This window comes from Dermochelys coriacea, chromosome 7 (genome assembly GCF_009764565.3).
Source record: "Dermochelys coriacea isolate rDerCor1 chromosome 7, rDerCor1.pri.v4, whole genome shotgun sequence".
NCBI lineage: Eukaryota > Metazoa > Chordata > Testudines > Dermochelyidae > Dermochelys > Dermochelys coriacea.
In genome coordinates, this window is record NC_050074.1 from 54,027,204 (window position 1) to 54,052,101 (window position 24,898).

The 24,898-nt window shown below is 49.0% G+C and overlaps 1 protein-coding gene across 1 annotated transcript in view; it reads right to left on the reverse strand.

The window, feature by feature from the left end:
* Positions 1-201: 201 nt before the first annotated feature.
* SYNPO2L (synaptopodin 2 like) overlaps positions 202-24,898 on the reverse strand; it is a 56,738-nt gene continuing 32,041 nt past the window's right edge. Inside the window, exons 3-4 of the mRNA XM_038410596.2 lie at positions 24,168-24,796; positions 202-4,077 (exon numbers count right to left, since the gene is read on the reverse strand). Of these exons, the coding sequence (XP_038266524.1) occupies positions 1,751-4,077; positions 24,168-24,796 (2,956 nt within the window). The 3' untranslated portion in view covers positions 202-1,750. The remainder of the gene's footprint in view (positions 4,078-24,167; positions 24,797-24,898) is intronic.

Sequence of the window (24,898 nt, forward strand, 5' to 3'; positions counted from 1 at the left end):
GCGTGCTTCCTCCTGTCTGAAGGATTGGGCTAGGAAAGCAGCTGAAACAAGAGGGAGGGGGCAAGGTTGAAGAGCAGGAAGGCAGACTGCAGGAAATGTGCAACCCAGAGCTCAGCATGCACCCACCCACCCATGGCCCTTGCTGATACCCTGCATGGCTGCCTGGGGGAGGGGAGTGCTCCCTTGTCACTAGGGTGACCAGATGTCCCAATTTTATAGGAACAGTCCTGATATTTGGGACTTTTTCTTATATAGGTACCGATTACCCCCCACCCCCTGTCCCGATTTTTCACATTTGCCATCTGGTCACCCTACTTGTCACATGCTCTTGGTGTAGGGAAGAGTCCATGCACAGCTCAGGTGGCTGAGGTCATCCTACCCTAAAGCAAGCCATGAAAGGAATGACTACCCACATGTCCCCAGTGCCAGCAGGGGAGAGCTGTGCAGGTGAGTTACTGATGCTTCCCAGGGGATTTTAGGCTATTCTGTAATTATCAAAACCTCCAGAGAAGCTCTAACTGGGTTAATGTGACTCCTCATGCACTACTCCTCTTCTCCCCATTGCCTCCAGCTGGGCTGGGTCAGCCCACGTGAGGGGCCGACCTTCCCAGCTGAGCAGTGTCCTCAGGGGAACTTCACATTGCTCATCGCCTCCACTCCAGCAGCCACAACTCCTGCCAGAGCAGAGACTGACCCAAAAAGCTGGTGTGTGAATCTAAAGTCAGCCCCGGCTCCACTACGAGCCAGCTCTGCCCTCTCCCACAGAACCATCTCTCCCACATACAGTGTCTGAACTAAACAGTCAGTAACTGGGCCTTGCTTTGCTCTTCTGGCTTCCCAGGAAACCTCTCCTTCCCTCTCACATTCCTCCAAACTTACCACAGGCCCACATCGACCTTTCAGCCCCTCAAACTGTCCCCTGCTGCTTGGAGCCAGCTGGGATCATCTACCTGCATGAAGGGCTCCAGGAAGCTGACAATCGTAGCGGGGGACCCTGCTGGCTTCTCAAACACAGCCCTGGCTGCTGGAAAAGCATGTGTACTCCATGGCTATCCTGAGCAGGGTGAGCAGAGAGCTGTGAGTCTGAGCAGATGCCCACATCCCCTTCCTGTCCCAGTGTCCCCTAAAGCACCTGCTGCTCCCCTGCAGAGGCAGGCCTGGGGAACGTTGTCTCATTTCTCAATTCACTGGGGTAGGGGGCAACCCTGGGTTTCAGTCGTTTCTCTGCCACTCACTTCCCATGTGAGCCTGGGTGGGACCCTTCTGTGCGCAGTGCCTTGTTGTCCGCAGCGATGGGATGGCATCTGCCTTACTGGGGCACTGAAAGGGTTAACAGAGTCTTGTTTCTAAAGCCCACTGGAGCGCTACTCACCCCTTAGCATGACAGTCTGCCCCTCCCATTCCCCTGGCCCCAGACACTGGATTTCATTGCCGTGCAGATGTGGGCAGAAGCAGGCTGGAGACTATCGCCCTATCTCTTCTTTCCTCCTGAGTCCTCTGGCTCTAGCCACAGCTGGTAAAGCTCATAGTGATGCCGCCAGGCTGAAAACAAAGGGGGATGGGAGGCCGGGAAGGGAGTCCCCCTCGACCTCCCCTTTCTTCCTTTTGCTTCACATGCCCCAATTTATTGAGCTCACTTTAAAGAAAGCCCAGGGAAACTATCTCGGTTGGACACCCAGTCGTGCCCGTGAGGGAAGGGATGCGGGGGCGGGGGTGGGGGCAGGGGCGGGCGGGGGGGACAGCTCCTGGTTCACTGGTGCCCAGAGCCTGGCCTCCACACATGCGCCTGCATCCCAGTTTTGGCTGCTGAGAACCTGGGTCTAGCTACCTGGAACCCGGAGGAGGAGGCTGGGCGTGGGGAAGTCCCTTGGCCCATCTGCCTGAGCTCTGGGGAGCTTTCATACAGCTTTGGGGTCTGGCTGGGACTGGCCTGAAAAGGGGCAGGGGTGGACGGTGTGGAGGAGGTCATGTCCGTCCTCCACACTGGCTCGTCCAGTGTGGTGGCAGAGCGGGGAGTGAGGACTGTGGGTGCCAGGCTGCTCAAAGTGGGCATGGGAACAGGTGTGGAGAACCGCCGGATCTCATAGGTCCTGGCTGTTTTCACAGGTGCCTGCTTGGCTGGGGTGAAAGACAAGCTGGACTGCTGGGCTGGCTGGGGCAGAGGGTTCTGTGTGTCAGCGCTCGAGGGCTCCCCAAAACAGAACATGGCCGACTTTAGCTGGTAGGGTTGGTGGCGCATGAAATCAATGGCCTTGATCCCCGATTTCTGGCTGGGTGCCTTTTTCACTTTGCTCTCTGCTTTGCTAGCCTGAGACTTGCTTGCTGCCAGGGGGTAGAAGGGGGAATGCAAGGGGTTGTAAGCTATTGGGGGTGGGGCACGGATGTTGGAAGAATACTTCCAGGATGATGGTAGAGAAGGGGTGGGTGAGGGTGCCCTGGGCTTGGAGCCTGGCCTCGGTGCTGCCTCCACCACAAACTTGTCCATGCGGCTCTGTCGCTTGGCAAAAAGCTCTGCCCCTTTGCCCTTTAACTGTGGCATGTCATGGGCACCATTTACTAGTCCAGCAGAGGCACCTTGCTGCTGAGGCTTAGGAGCCACTGGAGGAGGGGCCTTGAACTTGCGGCTTGAGGACTGCATGAAGTTGCAGGCCTCGGCTCCTAGGCTGAGGAAGTCCTCCTCAGGCCCAGACTCAAAGCCCGCCCCTGGGTGGTCACCTTTGGGTTTCTCATCCAGGTTCTGCACCAGAGACAGAAGCTCAGGGTTGGGTGAATTCTTCTTCTTCTCTTCTATGGTATTGAACATGGGCTTTTTGCTGCCCCGCCGGCGAGCTTCCTGCAAGATGCCAGTTCGGGGGGCAGGCACTGCAATGCGCTGCTCCCTGGATGTTAAGGGCTCAGAAGCAGGTTGTGCAGTAGCTGGGGAGACAGTAGGATACGGTGGGCTTGGTAGCAGAGAGCCACTCACCACGCCGGATTGCTGGGGTGCAGGGCTGATATACAAAGAGGAAGAAGCTGTCCCTCGTGGTTGAGGTGTTGCTGTAGCCCCCGCTGGCTTAGAGGGAGTAGTTAGAACAATGGAAGCCGTGGAGGTCATGGCTGGGTTTGTGGGTGTCTTAGTCTCAGGAGCACTTCCGCCTGCAGCTGGCTGTGGTACCCCTGGTGGTGTTGGCCTACCTGGTGCTGAAATATACAGAGATGTTGAGGAGCTTGCTGGACCATTGTGTGCCATCACTGGTGCAGTGGGAGGTTGCACAGGAGTTACTGGTGAGAAAGGTGGAGCAGTGGTGCTCTTCTCCCCCAGACTGCCACTACTTTTCTTGGGAGCCAAAGGCCTGAAGATGACGGAGGAAGTCACAGGACGCTGCCCCGAAAAGCCAGGAGTGAAGGGTCGTGCGGATCTGTTGAAGAGGCCCTCTGTGCCTGGAGATGACTGGGCCTCTCCTCCAATGCTGCCCAGTGGAGACTGGACCTGAGCAGAGGTAGATGACGGCAGCTTGCTGGATAACTGCACTGCTTCCACATGGATACTCAGTGGAGCCGTGTTGGCCTTCTGTGGAGTAGGCACTTCCCCGTTCACCATGCTCTGCTTTGGCACGACACCTGGCGGTGGCTGATGGCTCTCTGGCTTCTGAGCTGGAACTTTCTCCACCGTATACTGACCAGCCCTCTCCCTCTGCTGCTCAAATAACTGTGCTCCTCTGCCGGAGGCTTCACTCAGACCCTGCTGCGTCTGCCCCAGCTGCTGCTCAGATTCCAGCTTGGGCTTTAAAATGTCCAGGTAAGAGTTGTCCCAGTCCGAGTGGTTGGTTAAGCTTCGGGCATCTGAGAAGCCTTCCTCATCAAACTCTGACTCGCTGGTTGGGAAGACACCATCCTCCTCCTCGTAACAGCGGTCCTCGTCGACACTCCCAAAGCTGACCAGGGTGTACTTCTTAGCCCTCTGCCTGCGCTTCTTGAACATCAGCACGCCCTTAGAGTGGGGGTTTGGCGCATCTGTCAGCAGGGACGCAATCGTCCTGCATTTGGTTTTGGCTTCTTTTACATTCTTCTCCTGTGTGCTTTCACTGCGGTGCAGCTCTGCAAGGGACAAAAGGAGGAAAGTTTAGGGCTTTGTAGAGGACTGGGCTTACAAAGCTTTGGCAACAACTAGATTCAGTGTTTCTGGCGTCCATAAAATGAGAGTCACTCCCACCTCACCCTGACGAGAACGTTAGGAAAAAATGACTTGAACGTAATGAAAATTGCAGCCCTCTCTTTTTCCAGGCACACACTGTGGGGCGGCTTCCCCACCTACTGCCAGGGACCCTCATCTTTTGGACAGCCAGCCTGTGGCAAGGGTCAGAGATGGCTCAGTCCCTGTTACCTGCTCAGACCCAGAGCTTTCTCTCAGCAGAGATGGCCAAGCGACTGACTGAATTTCCTGGTGGGTTGTGTTGTGGATATGTGTCTGCAGAAAATTGTTCCTGTTACTCATCAGGACATTTCACACTGAGTCTAAATCCCCCACTTTGCAATTTGCACGCGGGTGGAACAGCTTGTGATCACCCCTGGGAAGCCCTGCTGGGAGGGCTTCCTGGGGGAAGCGGGAACAAGCAGTCCCAGTGCTCCCCAGAATGCAGCAACTACTAGGTGAGCAGGCCCCGCCCAGCTGTCCAAGGGCAGGAAAGCATCTTACTCCCACCTCCCTAGCCCTTCGTGGGATGCTTGAGAACTGGGCTGGATAGTGTCAGTGCTGTGGGCACATTCACTGGCCCCTGAAAGGTGGGATAAGGACAGCACAAAACCTGCAGCCGGGAGAGCAATGTTTCATGCTCTCCCATAACCTCTTGCCTGTGCCCAGCCAGGACAGAGTCACTGTGCACCTGAGCAGGAATCCCAGCTGCCTGCCCTTCAGAACTGGTCAGCCAAGCCAGAAAGAATCCTTTTGCAAAGGCTCTCCCATGGCCTTCGCTGCTGGAAAAGCCAACACCTGTCGCGGCCTTGGCTGAAAAACACAGGCTAAGCATTTTCCACCGCCTCTGCCAGCCTACTGACCAGCAAACCCCATGGGTTGGGACGGCGTGTTCTCTGCCTAGTGTGCAAGGTGAGGGGGGAGCTTTGAAAGAGTCAAGGGTGAACCCAAGGACATCTGTGAGAAGAGAGTTCACGGCACGACTAGAAACTCAGACTCTGAAACCAACAGAAACCTGAAAGAAAAAATAATTCCCACGTGATTTCTCATTCCTTTTTCTTGTTCCTGACCCTTTTCACGGGGGGGAGAGGAGGGGAAGACCTTTCCCTGCTTCTTGTCTGCCCTGCATCCCTTTAACAGCAGCCTCTGCACTTCGAGCAGCACAGGAGACATGACAGAGATGCTCTCAGTAAGCTTCCACTTGCTCGTCAACAAACTGCATAGCGCTTTCCCCTGTCCTTCGAGCCCCAGCATTCCTGCAGCAGACACACAACATGCAGCCCTGCTAAGGCGACCCCTACTGGATCTGGGGCGGGGGGATTGAGGGGTGGGAATAGGAGAGAGCACCAATGTACTGCTGAGGAATGCTGCTAGTTCTCCCCAGGAAGTGAGCTGTGCAGCCTCACAGATCTCACCTTGGGCCACTTTACCACAGGGCATTGCTGCAACAGGGAAGAACAGTTGTGACCAAGTTAGCCCACAATGGGGTGGGCAGCAGCAGCCACAGAGCTTACCTAACCATGATACTAACGAATCCTCTTGGGCCCTCTGAAGCACCCCCAGGGCCGTAGTTTCCCTCTCCCACTTCCCGCCCTCAAGCAGCCCATCTGCAAAGGTCACAAAGCTGTAGCATGTGTCATTTGGTCCCTGCGGCTCCAGGTCACCACATTCAGGAATATCATCTACTCCCACCCCAGGCTTTTAAAATAGGCTCTAGAATGTCAGAGGGGTTGTGATGCTAGGAAGCTTTCAATAAATCCAATGAAAGACCCTTCACCAGGCTTTCCCTGGAGCCATTTCATAACATCATGGCTCCAGGTTAGCTACAGCAAGGCAGCTCCAGACAGAGATCCAACAAGGAAAAGGTCAGCTACTTCTCACTCCATACACAAGAGCCAGCCCTCTCCCCTTGCACGTAGAGGGCTGGAAATAATTAACAAAAATGCCAGTGTGCTAATGGGAAAAGAACGGGTGGCCCTTTTGCACTGGCATGTGCTGAGCTAGGAACCCCTCCCCACACTCTTACAGAGTAGGTCAGTTCAGCATCATTGAATCAAGACTTGTAGTTCACATCCTTTCACTGCAACTTGGTGCTCCCCTGGCTTTGCCCTTCTGGATTCAGCTGTGCGGGAGCGGGGCCACAGGGCTACAGTCATAACTTAGTTTTTTCTCAGGAAATGAGTCCATCTCAAGCGCACATTAGGGGAGAGCAGTGAGATTTCCCTCACAGAGCAGGCCCCCACTGGCTAGTCTCACTCACACACCCCGTCAGAGGAACCCTGCCTGACTCAAGTTCTGGTTCCAAACTTGTTGGAGTGAAAAGCAGTGCCCCAGAGATGAATCCAGCCTCATTGTCCAGAAACATTTGCCCTGCGGTCTGTAAGGGGGGAGACTTCTTGCATTGGCAAGCCGTGGCTAAGGATCAGTGCCTTCACATGCTAAAGTCTGTGCAGGCACAGGTGGCAGCAGAGCATTGGGAAAGATCTTAGCTCTGGAGTTTGGGACTTGTAGACCCCTACTAGAGGAGGCTAAAAGGCAGCCAGAGTGCAATTCCACCAGCACTGGGCCCTGGCCTCAGTAATAATACCCAGATGCAGCTCCCCACCAGTCAGAAGTTTGCCCCCAGCATCTCACATCATTCCAAGATTCCAGCCTCCTCAGTGTTCATTAGAACTAGACTCGCTGTGCTTTGAGGTTCCCTGGCCCTTTACAGACAATTGCTAAGTCTCTTCTGGACACTCTGGCTTCCTGCCCATCCCACAGTTCCTACTCCCCAGCTCATCAATAGAAAGCACTTTATTCCTTGCACTTTAATTCCCTTCCCCCACCCCCCGGCACAACGTTCAAAGTATTCAAGTCACAAAGGCCAACAGCAGTTTGAGACAAATGGGAGAGGGAAGTGCTCCTCTGGTGACGCATTAAAGTTTGGCTAGGAGAGCAGAGGAAGGAAGGAAGTCTGTACCTGCATAGGGCTGATCCAAGCTCTTGAAAGCAGCGTCCAGGCCTGGAGACTTGGGCATGTCACAAAGTCCATTTAACTCACAGCTCTCCATAGAGAGAGAGGCAGAGTGGCTCCAGGCTGGAGCAGAACCAAAACTCTCAAGCGTCCAAGCCCTTTGCTATCAGCTCCACAAGCCTTTTAAAGCCTCTCTTTTGTCTCTTAGGCATCTCTACCAAAAGCCGTGAGGTCATGTTCTCTATTTTTATCCTCTGTGCTTCATCACCAGGCAGTGTGATGGACATTGTCACCTGTCACTTAAACACTCTCCCCCTCCTCTCTCCTCCTGCTGTAGCCTGGGTTTAAAAATAAGAAAATATGCTGGCTACCAGCAATCTTTGTGCAGTGAAAGCGTCAGACAATAAACAGTTTTTCCAGTCCCTTGTTGTAAAGCATTTAGAGCGAAAATACTTATTTCTTTCCATACCCTTGGGTTGCTGATGTCTCCTGTCCCACCGTGGGGAGCAGGAGAAATGCACACAAAAGGAGGGTGTCCATTCAGCACAAACACTTAGGGACCACGCAGTTCTCAGATCAAGACAAGGAGGAAGAGATATGTGGGGGAGAGATTCTCTCTTCCTGTGTGTGTCACTTTTATTCTATGTTCTAGGAGACCCAATCCAGGACAGGGATTCAGGGCTGCATTGACAGAGGTATGTTAGGGTTACTGAGTGCCGGTACATATATGGTTGAGTTGAGTATGGGAGACCCACAACCGGACTGCAGAGGATGTTACCTACAGGGCTAAGGTTTGTTGGCTCATCCATATGAAGGGCTGAGGAATGGTATTAGAAGGCGGGCTCTGGATGCAAAGACTGGAGTGTATTGGCAGAGCTGTGTGGATGCCCAGCACCGGAGAGAGGAGGGAGGAGGCAAGACAGAATTGTGTTTGAATGATGTGAGGACCTGGGGATGAGTAGCGGTGGTGGGCAGGGAATGATTTGCAAGGCAGAGCTGGAGTTTGTTTTCAAACCTTTGTGGTGGAGGCTTGCACAGCACCTTTTTACACTGTGTCTAGCTGGGTTTGTACCAACAGCTCGTCTTGTCTGTGAGCAATAAAGTCACTCTCAATTAAACCCCACAACTTTTTAAAAGTGGTCTTGCCAGGTGATCCTCCCTTTATAGAACCTGAGATTTAGAAACACAGAGCCCCATAAATCAGGCAACTCCTCTCCAGGCTTAGCATATTTAGAGTAGAGACTGGCCAGTGAAGGTCTGATATTGCCCCTGAAATCCAATAGTCACTGCCTTACTACAGTGAATGGGAGCTCGGCAGGTAATATCCCGGAAGAACAGATCTGCTCTTGCACACATGGGCTCTCAGAGTGTGATAAAACAAAAGAGTTTAGTCATCTTTCATTATGAATATTTATATATTCAAGAATAAAGTACCTGAGGGAAAAGTCCTATAGAATCTAGTAGAACATGGTAACCTTTTAAAATTATTTTAAACCAACCTATGGCTGTCTATAGCAGGGATATCACTCTCTATCACATTCAAACAAGCAGTTTAAAAATTCTACAGGAAGGATATAATTCCATTAAATTCTACAGGTTTTGAGGTTTTAATTTCTATTGAAACCTTTTAGTTAATTTCTATAGAATGCTGATTTGTCCCTATTACATTCTGTAGAAATAATCCATAAGGAGTAACTTATGCAATTAGGCACTGATCCTAGAAAAACTCATGCACAGGCTTATCTTTACTAACATGAAATGAGTGGAACTACTTACTGTAGTAAAATTAAGCATATGCAGAAATTATTGCACGATCGGGACTTAAGACAAGAACAAAAACAAGTGGACACACAAAATAGCTGAGCCACTCACATATCTAATACTGCAGGCTCATTTGTTTGCTACAGACAATTAGGCTTAGTGGGAGCTTTTGTTAATAAAGACACAAGTACTAAAAAGCTCTATGAAACAATCTCCATAAAAGAAGGCATGTAACTGCTAAGATCAGAAATGAGAATCTATTCCTATGTGATTAAATAATTGTGGAATGCTGCTCTTTCATATGGTGTCACCTGGAATTCTATTTTTCCAACTATTTCTGTTCCAGAAGGTCATTTTTCCATAGCTGATGTTGCAGATAACTCACTCGGTCAGTCATTAGAGGTTATGGAAACTTCATGTTCTTTAGATTTGAGGTCCTTTCAAAATAAGATCCTGAATAGGTTCCACTGGACTCCAAGGCATTTCCCTATTCAAAGCCAGCTTATCAACCCACAACTAGTGTTGGAGTTGCAAACAATAAGTTTATAAATAATGAATATATTATTTTCTTTTAATTAATGGCATAACTCTTGGGACAAAAAAAGCTCTTTCCTCAATCCTAGGTATTGGAATACAGCCATCACCTCTGAAAGGTGGTTTACTGATGTAAGCTCCCATTCAGCAAAGAATTTAAACACATGCTTAACTTTATGCTTGTGCTTAGGTCCATCCCTATTCAGAAAAGTACTTCCTACTGAAGTCGTCCTTAAGCATATATTTAAAATTCAGTCTATACTTAAGTATTTTGCTGAATCAGGTCCTTAATATTGTCAGGGGCCAAGATTTTCAAAAGTGACTAGTGATTCTGGGAGCCCAACTTGAGACACCACCTTAAAGGGCCTTGTTTTTCAGGGACAACGTGCTCAACCCTTTCAGCAAATCAGGCTTCTTTCAAGTATAGCCCAAGTTACTACTTACTCTGGAAACTCTTGGCTATGAAGACTTACGACATGGCTGATCTTCTACTGCGCTGATAGTTAAGAATTCTACCAAGGAGAGAGGGAGCGGCGGCATCTCCACTTTTTGCAAAGTCATGTGAGCCTTACTGTTTCCTCCTGGAGCCCTGAACAATCTGAGGGAGAGGCTGTTCCCTCAGGCAAATTCACCTTCCATCAGAAAGTGCGCATCTGGTTGGGTTGGATGGCAAAATGTTCCCCAGGCAGATGGACTCGGGAAAACCGCATGTGTAGTCAGTGTTGCCTCCCCAACACCTCGTGCTAAGTGTCCCCTACGTAGCCTTCTGGGACAAAGCTACAATTGGGGAAACTTTCTTCTTGCAAGGTTCATAACTGCTTTGGCTCACTGGAGCAGCACAAAGCAGCCAGGGCATACCAGTGAGTCTGGCTTTTGCATTTTTTGTGATAACACTCCATCACTGACTTATATTCTCATTGTTTATGGTGTTGTTAGAGCCATGCTGGCCCCAGGATATTAGAGAGATAAGGTGGGTGAGGGTAGTGATCAATGGCTCGAAGTCTAGATGGGAGCCGGTATCAAGTGGAGTGCCCCAGGGATTGGCCCTGAGGCTGGTTTTGTTCAACATCTTCATTAATGATCTGGACGATGGGATGGATTGCACCCTCAGCAAGTTTGCAGATGACACTAAGCTGGGGGAAGAGGTAAATACTCTGGAAGGTAGGGATAGGGTCCAGAGTGACCTAGACAAATTGGAGGATTGGGCCAAAAGAAATCTGATGAGGTTCAACAAGGACAAGTGCAGAGTCCTGCACTTAGGAAGGAAGAATCCCATGCACTGCTACAGGCTGGGGACCGACTGACTAAGTAGCAGTTCTGTAGAAAAGGACCAGGGGATTACAGTGGATGAGAAGCTGGATATGAATCAACAGTGTGCCCTTGTTGCAAAGAAGGCTAATGGCATGTTGGGCTGCATTAGTAGGAACATTACCAGCAGATCGAGGGAAGTGATTATTCCCCTCTATTCGGCACTGGTGAGGCCACATCTGGAGTATTGTGTCCAGTTTTGGGCCCCGCACTACAGAAAGGATTTGAACAAATTGGAGAGAGTCCAGCAGAGGGCAAAGCAAATGATTAGGGGGCTGGGACACATGACTTATGAGGAGAGGCTGCGGGAATTGGGTTTATTTAGTCTGCAGAAGAGAAGAGTGAGGGGGAGGGGGATTTGATAGCAGCCTACAACTACCTGAAGGGGGGTTCCAAAGAGGATGGAGCTTGGCTATTCTCAGTGGTGGCAGATGACAGAACAAGGAGCAATGGTCTCAAGTTGAAGTGGGGGAGTTCTAGGTTGGATATTAGGAAACACTATTTCACTAGGAGGGTGGTGAAGCACTGGAATGGGTTACCTAGGGAGGTGGTTGAATCTCCATCCTTACAGGTTTTTAAGGCCTGGCTTGGCAAAGCCATGGCTGGGATGATTTAGTTGGGGATGGTCCTGTTTTGAGCAAGGGGTTGGACTAGACCGGGGTGGCCAACCTGTGGCTCCAGAGCCACATGCGGCTCTTCAGAAGTTAATATGCTGTTCCGGCACCAACTCCGGGGCTGGAGCTACAGGCGCCAACTTACCAATGTGCCAGGGGGTGCTCACTGCTCAACCCCTGGCTCGGCCACCGGCCCTGCCCCCACTCCACCCCTTCCCACCCCCTCCCCTGAGCCTGCCATGCCCTTGCTCCCCCTCACCCCACCCCAGAACCTCCTGCACCCCATGAAACAGCTGATTGGGAGGTGCAGGGAGGGAGGAGGAGGCGCTGATTGGCAGAGCTGCCGGTGGGTGGGCGGGAGGCGCTGGGAGTGGAGGTGGGTGGAGCTGATCGAGGACTGCTGACATATTACTGTGGCTCTTTGGCAATGTACATTGGTAAATTTTGGCTTCTTCTCAGGCTTAGGTTGGCCACCCCTGGACTAGATGACCTCCTGAGCCCTCCTCTAACCCTAATCTTCTATGATTCTATGAATAGCTCTCCATGGGCCAACTTCTGTTTGTAAAAGAGACAAGCTTTCAAGCTACACAAAGCTGAAGGTCTGAAAAAGAGCTCCGTGTAGCTCAAAAGCTTGTCTCTTTCACCAACAGAAATTGGTCCAGTAAAAGATATTACCTCACCCACCCTGTCTCTCTCATATTCCGCATGTCATTCACTGTAACCCTCAGTACCTACTCTGTGGTACTATAGCCAGCTATACTCACTGTCTGTATCTGTGCATTTGATTAGTCCTGAATCTCTTTGCATTTGTCTTTGTCATTTGATTGACTTCAGCCCATTTCTCCCATCTATCAACTCCTACTACGTTTAAATAGCCCATCCTCTGGAGAACCAAATGTGCAACTTCTTCCCTTCTTTATATCAGCTGCATATTGCTAAATGCATCATATCTCCACTCTATCCACCAAGCCATTCATTAAAATGAGCGTTAGTGTTATTGACTGTCCTTATTTGTTAACCACAATGAGCTCAGGACTGCAAAAGAAACAAATAAAACTAGCCCTTGCCCTGAGGAGATTGAAATGTCTACACTAGAGTTGGAGGTGTAATTTCCAGCATGGGTAGACATACCTGCACTGGCTCTGATCAAGCTACTGTGCTAAAAATAGCAGCATAGCTGCCATTGCGCAGGTGGCATGAGTAGCCAGCCTCCCCAGGTACGATCCCTTCTGAAACCTTAGGTGCTTACTCAGGGTGGCTTGCCTGTCATGGTGCCTGTGTAGACATGGCTAACCTGCTACTTTTAGCTCGCTGGCTAGATCAGAGCTAGCATGGGTATGTCTATGTGAGTTGTAAATTACACGTCCAGCTCCACCATAGACATATAGGGCAAGACATGCTGGGAAAAGAGGGGAAGTGCTGACTTTAAGTTCTGTTTGTTTGTTTGAAATCCTCCTCTCTTCTGCAGTCACATAACATGGAGGTGGAGAGGCATGTGATTGACATAGATTAGTGTTTGCTGGCCACAAGGGAGACAAGGCAGAAGTAGTACTATTGGACCCAGAATGGACACTGGCAGAACTCCAGTCAAAATCTCCTCCCAGTGAGACATCACGAACCATTAATAACTATTCTCTCTATTCTATTCTTAGTCAATTGTGTAGCATCGTACAGTGGTTCCACCTAATACACATGGCTTTCATTGCCTTATGGGAATGTCATGGGGAACCATATCAAGTATCTTACTGAAGTCAGCGTGTACTGAGTGCACTGTATTTCCTTCAGTGACTAAGCCTGTTATCTTGTCACATGGCTGTCTGACCTCTTTGGTTGTGATTAATCTATGTTGTTTATTATTTATCACCTAATTTTCTGCTGGTGATTTCAAACTGGCTGCCTCAGTGACTTTGTTGGAGCTAAACATACTGCTCTGTAATTCTCTGCGTCTCCATGCCTCTTTCTTAAATATTGGTGCTATGTTTGCTCTGTTCCTCGGAGATCTCTCCTGTCCTTCAGGAGCTCTCAGAAATAATGTCTGACATCTTCCCCGAATTTCTCAGGTTAAACCTTGAGGGTGAATGTGACCAAGCCTGGCTCTTTTCAATATACTCAGTGTAACAAGTTATCTGTAATCTGCTCGCTCTGATCCTGTCTTGTGAATGTTCCCATTCCTTGCTCACTAAGGGCCAGATCCTGAGCTGATGTAACATCGACTTCCATGGAGCTATGCTGATTACACTAGGGGAGGACCTGGCCTTTCTTGTTCTCCTGTTATTATTATCAGTTTTAATGGAGATTAAAGCGAAGTAGCTGTCAGCATATCAGCTTTCTCTTTGCCATCTGTTAGCTGCTCCCCTTCCCTGTTGAGCAGCAGCCCTCCCCTCCCCCAACATCCTCATACTTCCAATGGATTTATATAAACCTTCTGCTGGTTCCTGTTTTGCCTGTTTTCCTGGCCTTTGCTAACAGCACCTCAGTTTGGACCCTCTCTTTGACTTTGTTCCTATACCTCCTTATTATCTCCCTATAAGTTTCCCTTTCCATATCCCTTTCAGCCCTGATGAGACAACATGAGTCACTGATTGCGATTCCTATTTTCCATTTGTAGTGGGATTGCTTTCAACTGGGCCTTGGAGACCCTGGAGCCAAGAAACTATTCACTGCGAGGAGAAGGACTCAGAGGTGTATGTATGTGTTTATTTTAAGGTAATTATTGTTCCTGTCAACTTAAGACTTGAGCACATTACATACCTAAAAATAGACCATGGAATGTTGCCACTAATTGGCAACAAGTCAATTTTATCAAGCTCATCTCCACCCTGCCACCCTTCAACCATCAGCTAACCACATCACCCCTTTGATACATATCCCAATCAGGGACTCGCTAAATTAATTACATTCACTTGGCAATAATGCCCTGGAAACTACCACAGCTGCATGCTGCAAGGACCATGGGGTTGATCCTTAAGCAGTGAAATCAGTGAAAGTTCTCCCATTGACTTCAATATATTCATAAGATCAGGCAGCATATGAGTAAATGAGTTCCAGAGACAGAGTCCCTCCACTGAGAGGGTCCTACCTCCACACCAGGATTTCAACTCAGGGGACTAGGCAGCAGGAACCCCTTGCCCAATCATAAATAATACAATGGAGCATAGGAAGAAAAATGGTTCTGAAGTGGTTGGATCTCCAATAGCTTGAGTTGCACATGGAAGAGAATGGGAAGCTATTGCAAAGCACAGAGCTCTGCTATGATGAGATTACCTCAGTGGTCACTGTGGAGTAGGTGGTGGTATCCTGCACTGGGTGAAGTTTGAGTAATCTTTAAGAGTGATCCTAATGAGACTGCATTATAGTACACCAGCCTGGAGGTGACAAAGGCATGGAGAACTCTAGCAATGCCTAAACCAAGTGATGATGAAAAAAGGCACTTCAGGCCATCATTACAACCTGGGAGTTCGGGAGCAGTGGTGGATCCAATAAGATCATAGAATCATAGAATATCAGGGTTGGAAGGGACCTCAGGAGGTCATCTACTCCCTGCCTAGAGTCTGAACCACTAAGATGAAGGGTGAGCAGATCCCCTCAGTAAAGTGATCAAACACATCCCCCAACAACTCAAGAGGCTCACAGTGCTTTCACCTCCATAAGAGCATCACCTTACGTCAGCTTACTCACATCCAGATCCCTATCTTAGGTGATGATGGGAAAACATGTGGGATGTGTGTCAGATGCAGAGCAGAATATCATCAACATACTGACAGTGTGGCAGGCCAAATCACCTTGTACCTCCTCATAAGAGCTGCACGTATATGTTGCAAAAGAAGAATGCCAAGAAGGAAACATGTAGGATCTCACAGGTCAGAGCTCCAGAGCCAGATAAGCAATTGCCCAGAACAACTTCTGAGATTGCTCAGAAAAGAATGAACAGAGCCATTGTAGCGACCCCTTCCACTCCTGCCAGGTCTTCCAGGACTCAGAGAGTCAACAAAGTCTCATGAGCAAAGTCTGCAAAGCAGCTAATGAAATCAGCCTGGACACATAACCTCTGCCCAGGGTCAGAAAAAGTTCATCAGCCACAGACATACATGCACTCTCCATGCTGTCCTCAAGCCTAGACTCTGACTGATAGAAATCCACACATAGCTGTAGTCATCTCATTGACATCTTCCCAATAGCCTCCTTCCAAAACATGGAGAGCCAAGACAAGGTGAAAACTCATAGAATCATAGAATCATAGAATATCAGGGTTGGAAGGGACCCCAGAAGGTCATCTAGTCCAACCCCCTGCTCAAAGCAGGACCAAGTCCCAGTTAAATCATCCCAGCCAGGGCTTTGTCAAGCCTGACCTTAAAAACCTCTAAGGAAGGAGATTCTACCACCTCCCTAGGTAACGCATTCCAGTGTTTCACCACCCTCTTAGTGAAAAAGTTTTTCCTAATATCCAAAATATCCATGGCTAGGATTAAGTGATGGTTTCTTACCCACAGCTTGCTTACAAGTGGTAAGTAGGGATTATGACTTGCCAAAGGGAACAGGAACAATCCCCCTAGAATCCCCCTAGAAGCCTGGGCCCTAGTGAGGTTGGGCACCTCCACCATGATTAAATCATGGAGGTGGTTGGTTATCTCTTAGTAGTGGCCATCTGCACACTGACCAACATGGGCTGAAGGTCACTGCTCATCATTGATCCACATGGCAGGGAACAGACCTCAGCTGAGATCCACAGGACAGGGACTGGAACCATAGCTGGTTAACACCTTCCACCCCCAAACTGCACCCATTGGTCTTCCAGACCCCCAGTGAGTTGCCACACTTCTCAGTCTTATTAGTGACCATATAAATATGGTCATCTAAGAGTCACAGCTGCCACAGCTGGGGGTCAAGTAGCAAAGCACAGACCATGGTGCAAAAGATTCAGAGTTCAAAGTGCTGGTCAGATGGTCAATATTCATCATGACCCCCACTGCCTACACTCCAGCAGCAGTCAGATAGCACCTTTACTAGGCTCACCCTCACTGCAGAGAGGTGAGGCAGAAATTTCCATCCAGACAGAATTTTACACACTCTCCACTGTATAAGGTATTTATTTATAAGCATCCCCTTACCCTGGCTGGTGTGGCCTGAATATCAGAACGATGGCTTAAAATAAAAGGTTTCAGAGTAGCAGCCGTGTTAGTCTGTATCCGCAAAAAGAAAAGGAGACTAAAATTTATTTGAGCATAATAAGGTGCCACAAATGCTCCTTTTCTTTTTAAAATAACAGGATTTCCTCTTCCAGTGCAGGATGCTGTAATTCTGGTGCATTCACTTAGGCAGCTGGGTCCATGTCAAGCAGAGGAGGAAATTCTCCCCACCCCCCACCCCCGCCCCCCACCTTCCTTCGCACCATATATTGAAAGACTCGAGTTCCAGGGGCTAAAAATAGTCCGGCAGATACGTTTAAATTGAGATATTTTGAAGCACTTCTGCACTGACTTAAATTCCTACCACAAGATAACAAGCTGGGACCAGAGCCCTGAACTGGTTTATCTGTCTTCTGCCTGGGGTTGGCACCTCTGTGAGGAAGGGTGCAAAAGTTTGAACCTGTTCCACATCTGAGTCCATCTATACTGTTGCTGAAAATAAAAGAAACTGTTCTGACGAGATGACTGAGAGGAAACAAACCTGGTAAAAGATGGATTTCAGAACAGAATAGAATGGTGCAGAGGTTACCTATGGTCTGGGGACACCATATGTATCTACCATTAGAGCTGGGTGAATAACAATTTTTTCAGTTTGCTAGCGATTCTGAAAAAATAGAAAAAAATACTAATTTCAGCTTAAATTGAAAACGGTTTTCAAATTTTCAGTGCATCAGAAAGTTATTGTTGTCCATTTTCAGCATTTTTAATGATTTAACTAAATTTTTTTAAAAGGAAATTTCAAAACAAAATGTCATTTTCAATCAAAAAATTGTCAAAAACATTTATTTAAAAAATATCCATGTTTTGGGGGTTTTTTCCAGATTTTTTTTTCTCTACAGTGAACAATTTGGCAAAATGAGACATACTTGAAACACTTTGGTGTCACTGAATCTGCATTTTTTGTCAAAATATCATTAGTTGAAAAGTTTCACCCAGTTCTGCCTATCAGACAGCTTTGGAGAGCCATAAAAAGAAAAGGAGTACTTGTGGTACCTTAGAGACTAACAAATTTATTTGAGCATAAGCTTTCGTGAGCTACAACTCACTTCATCAGAGAGCCATGTAACCTTATAGACTGCTAGTGCCAGCCGCTGTAATCCTGTTCTCATTCTCTGCTCTCTATAGACCTCCCTTGCTTCTTAGTTCCACTTGATCCCTGACTCTGCTACCACTGCAATGCATCCATTGCCCAACCTTCCTCTCTCTATTGATTGTGCTTCTCATCACATAACAGGCCTGTGTGACGTTGCACTCCATATGTTTTATGGAAATATGTTTGTAAGTGTGAATATGATGTAACTGGAATATGCTTCATGCAAAAGATCTCTTGTAAGGTATCATTACAAAGCTTATGATCTACTGCTGTGGTTTATACCTGTGCTGATTGAGTGTAGCACAATATCACCTCTGAAAATGGTTGTGCATTTTACATCCACTTTGCACAGGTGTAAAAGTAACCACAAGGTACAAGGCAACAGTGAATCAGACCAATGAATGTATACATTGGATAAATACCAACTAGATGGAAATTACAAGAGTCTGGATTAGAAATTGGATGACAAGCAGAGAGCAAAGATTACTCATTTAAGACCTCCAAGTGGGGCATCACATGGGAGAGCATTGGAGCTCTATTTAATAGTGCCCTCAATGGTCTAGAGGAAGGTTTTAAATTAAACAGTGATCAAATTTGCTAACCCTACCAAAATTGGAGGGGTAGTAAATGTGGGGGTTGGAATGGTGAATTGACCTGTAAAGTGACCTGGAGTGGTTTGCATGCAATGAGATGAGTGGAGTGGCCAAGGATGTAAAGGGTTATGCATGCTCTAGGGAAAGGAAATAAACAGCACATCTACAAATCTGAGTCTGTGAAAGCCCAGGGCAGATAGGAGATGGCAACCTTAATATAAGCCCGTCACAGTACAACACTCTTACAGAAAATGCCAGTATTATTCTTCCACTTGGGGATAAGGATTCTTCTAGTCTCCTGTTCTTGGACAGGGGTTTCACCTGTTCATCTAGGAAATCCATGGTATGCCCACATCTTGAATACCGTGTGCAGATGTGGTCACTCCATCTCAAAAAAGATATATTGAAATTGGAAAAGAGCAACAAAAAGGATTAGGTGTATGGAATGGCTTCTGTGTGAGGAGAGATTAAGACTGGGACTTCTCAGCTTGGAAAAAAAAAGACACTGAGGGGAGATATGATTCAGGTCTATAATACAATAACTGGTGTAGAGAAAGTAGATGAGGAAATATTGTTTACTGTTTCTCATAACACAAGAACTAGGGGTCACCAAATGAAACTAATAGGCAGCAGATTTAAAACAAATAAAGGGAAGTATTTCTTCACACAACGCACAGTCAACCTGTGGAACTTTTTGTCAGAAGATGTTGTGAAGGCCAAGACCATAACAGAGTTCAAAAGAGAACTAGATAAATTCATGGAAGATATATCCATCAATGGCATTAGCTAGGATGGGCAGGAATGGTGTCCCTAGCCTCTGTTTGCCAGAAGCTGGGAATGAGCAACAGGGGATGGATCACTTGATGATTACCTGTTCTGTTCGTTCCCTCTGGGGCACCTGGCATAGGCCACTGTCGGAAGACAGGATCCCGGGCTAGATGGACCTTTGGTCTGACTCAGTAGGGCCGTTCTTATGAATGTAATGGGGTCACTCTAAATAGCCCTGTTGCAACTATACCTGGAATTCTGTGCATCATTGGGTGTACCTGCAGTTTAAGAATGAGATGGAAAAATTGGGGAGAATACAAAGAAGGGCAACAAAACTGCTACAGCTTCAAAGGAGAGACAAGAGAGCTGGAGAAGTAGACTCAAAGAGAAGACTCAGAAGGACCTTCATCTCAGTGGAAAAGGGGATTTGTTATTCACACACTGAAGGTGGCAGGGAAGGGATCCGTGGCCTGAGACTAACAATGGAAGCACTTTGGGAAGGCAGATAGAGCTCTTCCCTGTAAGAGCAAGTGAGCAATGGAGCAGACTCCCCCAGAAGTGGCAGCAGCTCATAACCGCCAAGATTCAAGGGCAGGTTAGATGTAGTGTTAGTGGGAATGAGGTAGGGTGATATTCCAATCAAATCCCTGATTTTTGCAGATGATGTAAATGGTCTTTAACGGTCTCATGGCCTATAAATCCAGCACTGTGCTCCCATTACTGACCCACTGAGTATTCCATTCCCTGCGCAGAATCAAGTGCACTTTTTAAAAGCAGCTGGTTTTGAACCACAATCTTGATTCACCCTTCTGGCTCAGGAAACTCTCTAGAGGGCACCCTTATCTGTGCGCCCAATTCTGTGGGCATGGATCAGGGAGATCCTTACCAGGAAAGGGCAGGTAGTCTTTGCTCAAGAGGAACTAAGGGGCTTCTCAATGGGAGGGCAGCTTTAAATTGTGCATAGGTTCCAGCAGAGGCTGTGCTGAATCCAGGCCCAAGCACTATAGTAACAACCCTTTCCAAACCAGCATCACATCCCTAGTGCCCCTCCAGCTGGGCTCCTATGGCAGCCAACATATCCCAGACTTCAGTCAAAGCCATGAAGTGCAGAATGGGAGTATTTAGGTACAGGAGTTTCTCTAGCTCTCCTCGCCATAGCATGGGAATGCCTTTGCTCCTCTTAACACTCCCCCCCTCCCCGCCTGTTTCTTTTCTGTTGTTCCTTGGTTTCTCACTGACCAGACCATTGTGCTATGGCCTGACCAGGGCAGAAAGGTTTGTCTCCACCCTTGCAGGCAGCAGAGAGTTGCAGCCTAGTAAAAGGCCATGTGAACCGCCATGGAGTGCCATCAGCCTGCAAATTGCCACTGGGGACTCTCCCACCAGGGCTCTTGCTGAGAGAAGCCTAGCCCAAAAGGGAGTATACCAGGAAAGGAAAGTACTAGCTCAGCCCGCAATGATGCTAGGAACCCCCTGTCTAGCTAGCAACATCCGTACGTCACCTCCGGCCATAGGAGATTATTCTGCCATCAGAAATGCTTTGATTGAAATATGTGGCTTTCCTGGGAGCCTTCTGTGCTGACTCTGTCCTTGGAAATAAGCCCTGATGTAAAGCGATTGCTCATCCAGTTCAAGGACTATCAGGTGGCAGAGAGCAGCTGGACATGCCTTTCTCAGCATACTCATACTTGTACATTATTCAAAGGGAAAAAATAGCTTCAGCCTAGGGGAGGTGGAAATTGCTCTTTTTGCTGCTGCCCTAAGCGGAGGTGAATTCTCAACAGGCTGTGGAACAAACAGAACCAGCCAAGGCCTGGCCTTGCATCATCAGTACTGCCAAGATGGGTCTGATTTAAGATAGCACCTGCGGGATTGAGTCTGCCTTGCGACATGGGGCAGAGCAATAGCTCGGTGCCCTGCCATGAGAAAGGAACTTAGTTTTGGAAGCAGTCTCCAAAGCTCTTTTGGGCAAGGAGAGAGAGTGGTATCCTCTCCGAGAAAGGGAGGAAAACAGCTGTAGCCGTGGCCTTACAACATTGACTCACAGATTCATAGGTCAGAAAGGACCATCGTGAATATCTAATCTGACCTCCTGCATGTCACAAGCCACAGAACCTCACCCACCCACTCCTGTAACAAACCCCATACCCGCGGCTGAGTTACTGAAATCCTCCAATCACAATTTAAAGACATCCAGTTAGAGAATCCACCATTCATTCTAGTTCAGGGGTGGGCACACAATGGCCCACAGGCCACATCCGGTCCACCAGCTGATTTAATCCAGCCCTCAAGCTCCCGCTGGGGAGTGGGGCTTACCCCGTTCCCTCTCTCCAGCAGAGGAGCAGGCTTGGGGGCTGGTCCGTACACACGTGCCACGGCTCCAGGTGGCTGCCAAAAGCAGCAGCAGCAGCATGTCCCCCCTCTGGCTCCTATGTGTAGGGGCAGTCGGGGGGCTCCGTGTCGGAGCCAGAGGGGGGGCATGCTGCTGTTGCTTCTGGGAGCTGTTTAAGGGAAGCGCTGCCTACAGCCTGCACCTCTGAGCCCCTCCCATGCCCCAGCCCTGATCCCCCTCCTGCAATCAAACTCATCAATCCCAGCCCAGAGCACTCTCCTGCACCCCAAACCCCTCATCCCCAGCCCCACCCCAGAGCCTGCACCCCCAGCTAGAGCTCTCACCCCCCTCCTGCACTCCAAGCCCAATTTCCTGAGCATTCATGGCCCACCATACAATTTCCATACCCAGATGTGGCCCTCAGGCCAAAAAGTTTGCCCACCCCTGCTCTAGTTCAAACAAGCAAGTGAACCAGGCCCCACGCTGCAGAAGAAGGCAAAAAATTCTAGGGTATCTGCTGGGAGAAAATTCCTTCCCACCCTTAAATATGACGATCAGTTAGACCCTGAGCATGTGGGCAAGACCGCCAGGCACCTGGGAAAGAATTTCTGGGTAGTAACTCGGAGCCTTCCCCTTCTTGTGCCCTATCTCCAACCATTGGAAATATTTGCTAATAGCAGGAGGCAAGTCTAGTGGTTAGAGCAGGGGACTGGGAGTCAGGACTCCTGGGTTTTATTCTCAATTTGCTGTGTGACCACAGGCAAGTCTTTTAACTTCTCTGTGCATCAGTCCCTCCATTTGTAATATGGCACACTGCCATAGTGTGCCCACCCCTGAACTAGAGACAGTGGTGGATTCTCTAAGTTGACATACTCCAATCACAATTTAAAGATTTCAGATAATATGAATGACCTACCTCACAGTGGGGCTGTAATCTGAATTGATTGTTTGTACAGCTGTTTATGGTCCTTGGATGACAGATACTATTGTACAACATATTGATAGAGCTGCACAGGTCACAACTCTAAAGAAAGGATGGATCTTGCCCTGTCATCACGTAAGGAGTTAAAATACTGCCTGAGTAGTAGGATACAGGTAAGATGCCCAAGACTAAGAGAGGTGGGACCCAGCTTTCTCCTTCCCCATAACTTCTTGCTACAAGTTCTTGAGAGGAAATGATAGGTGAGGGGAATAGGTGGGAAAAGCTGGCCAAGAATGTAATATAAGGAGTAATGACCTTAAGCTAACCATGAATAAAGGCAGGTTTATATTTGATATAAGGAAAAATACCCTCATGGTAAGAGCAATTAGCAGAGCAGCAATCAAAGGAGATCACAGAGGTGTTACCTACGGAAATGTTCAAAAACATTAAAGAAGGATGGAATAGCTGGCCCAAGAGGATTACATTTGGTTACTTCCAAGATCTCTTCCAGTCCTGATTTCCATGAACTCTAACAACTGCTCAGTTTAATCTACAAAGCAGGTAGAGGCTGAGTGGAAAGACACAAAATTATAGAACCACAGAAGTAAGAGATTCAATGGTCCTGTTAGGTCACTTTGGGTATATCTATACTGCAGTGTAAACTCAGCTCTGTGTGACTCAGGCTTGGGGACGTCAAAGCCTGTGTTTGAGCATCCACACTGCATTGTAAACCTGGGTTTACAATTGCTGGACCTGGGTTTCACAGCCATGCTAATGTGTGCACACTGCACTGCACAGACCATCTGGCTAAGGTCTGCAGCTTGAGCTATGTTCACGCCATAAGCCAACAGGGCTTGGGTCCAAGTCACAGTAGAACTCCGGCTCTGACCCAGCAGGGTCCTTGATCCTGGTTCCTGAGTGCTTGGTGATTTGATTCACACTGATTTGTGTGTGGACAGAAGGGGGCTTGGGCTCAAATATGAGTCAGAGTCAGGCTTTAGTGTGCAGTGTAAACATACTCCTCTAGTCCATCACACAGAGGCCAGTGTAGGATTGTTCCCTAGAGTGTATTCTCTGGTGTTTTGTCTCAGTTTAAATATCTCAAGTGAAGGGGCTCCCACCACAGGGCATTGTCAGAGTTGACTGAGATTTTCCCCCCTTGCTTCGCCTCACTGGCATGCCTATGCATGGAAAGCAATCTCCTCTACTGGAGCTAGCCAGCTAGTGCCACATGCAGACACACCCACGCCTACTAATGCAAACAAGGCTGCAGCAAAATCACTTTCCAAAGGGGGAGGAAAGTGGACAGGCCCTCTTGATTTTGATAGGGTGGGAGGACCAGCCCTAAGGAAATGTAAGCCATTGGTAACAATATTTTGGGATGGCTCTGAGTGGAGACTGTCTCCATTTCTGTCCTCAAAGTGTCTCACAGCAATTCTCCTTGACCATGAGGGCTGGGTGTGACCCCTTTGGAGTCCATCCATATTGCTCCTTTGCTTGGACACAGCGGTGGCTATAGAGTGAATGGGATTGCTTTGTCCCCAGGTGCTGTCCCCAGCCTAGGCAGTGAGAGACCAGGCTTAGGACTCTCACCCGAGTCACTTTTCTGGAGTGCAGGTGTTACCAGCACACTCTCGAACCCGGACAGTTCCAGTACCTGCCATCTCCCTCCTGTTCTCAACAGAAATCAGGGTGGGGATGAGTGGAATCTTGCCACTTTTTGTGCTTGAATTCTAGACTCCCAACATATTCCCTGAGCACCTGCCAGAAGAGACCCTGAATGACCTAAGCTGCCAGCTCAGATCCCTGCAGGGCTGGCCTGGCCCTGCCTCCTTCCATGCAGAAGAAGCTGGGTGAAGGCCTGGGAAGGGGAGTTAGCACAGGCAGGTTGCAGCAGGGGTGTAGATAGGTGTGTCTGGGGGCACTTACTGGCTTGTTTGGCTTTCTCTGCATAGGTGGTGGTTAAATCTTCATCAACTGGGTGTTCTACTGGCCCCACCATGGGGATGAGGTGGCGCTCAGCTCGGATGGTCTTGGTGGCATGGGGCAGGAGCATGGCCTCTGGAGAGAGCTCCCTGCTCTCTGCTGGGGGTGGCTGCAGCAGCACCTCGCTCTCTGAGAAAGAGGGCTCCGTGCGGCTGCCAGGCTGCTGCATGGTGTCTGTCTTGGCCACACCACTCATCTTCTCTCTGGCCTGTATTGCTGCTGCCTCCGGGGTGCTGTCATAGCCACTCAGCTCAGACAGGGACATCTCGTCCTGTGGCTCGCCTGGCTTGTTGTTGGAGCCCCCAGGTGGAGAGCGAGGGCTCTTCTTGCGGGCCCGCCGGTGCTTCTCCTGTGCAATGTTGTCGGCGTCACTGTCCGTCTCGCCATAGTACGCCTCGCTGTCGGGGGGCGAGGTCAGGCTCTCCGGCAGCTGCTGCCGCCCGCGCCGCGGCTCAGGTGGGGTGGTAGCCAGGGGACCAGCTGGCTCTGGGCTGACTGGGGAGAGCACTCGCAGCTGCCCAGGGGAAAGCGAATGCAGGGGCCTTGTGCCAGACCGGTCTCTGCCAGCCGCCCTGTGAAGAGAAGGAGTGACTCAGTGAATTTCAGTCTGTGGAGGAATTCCTAGGATGCAGGGGTTTGGCCCTCAGCATAGGGGAGGGACAGGATCTGTAAGT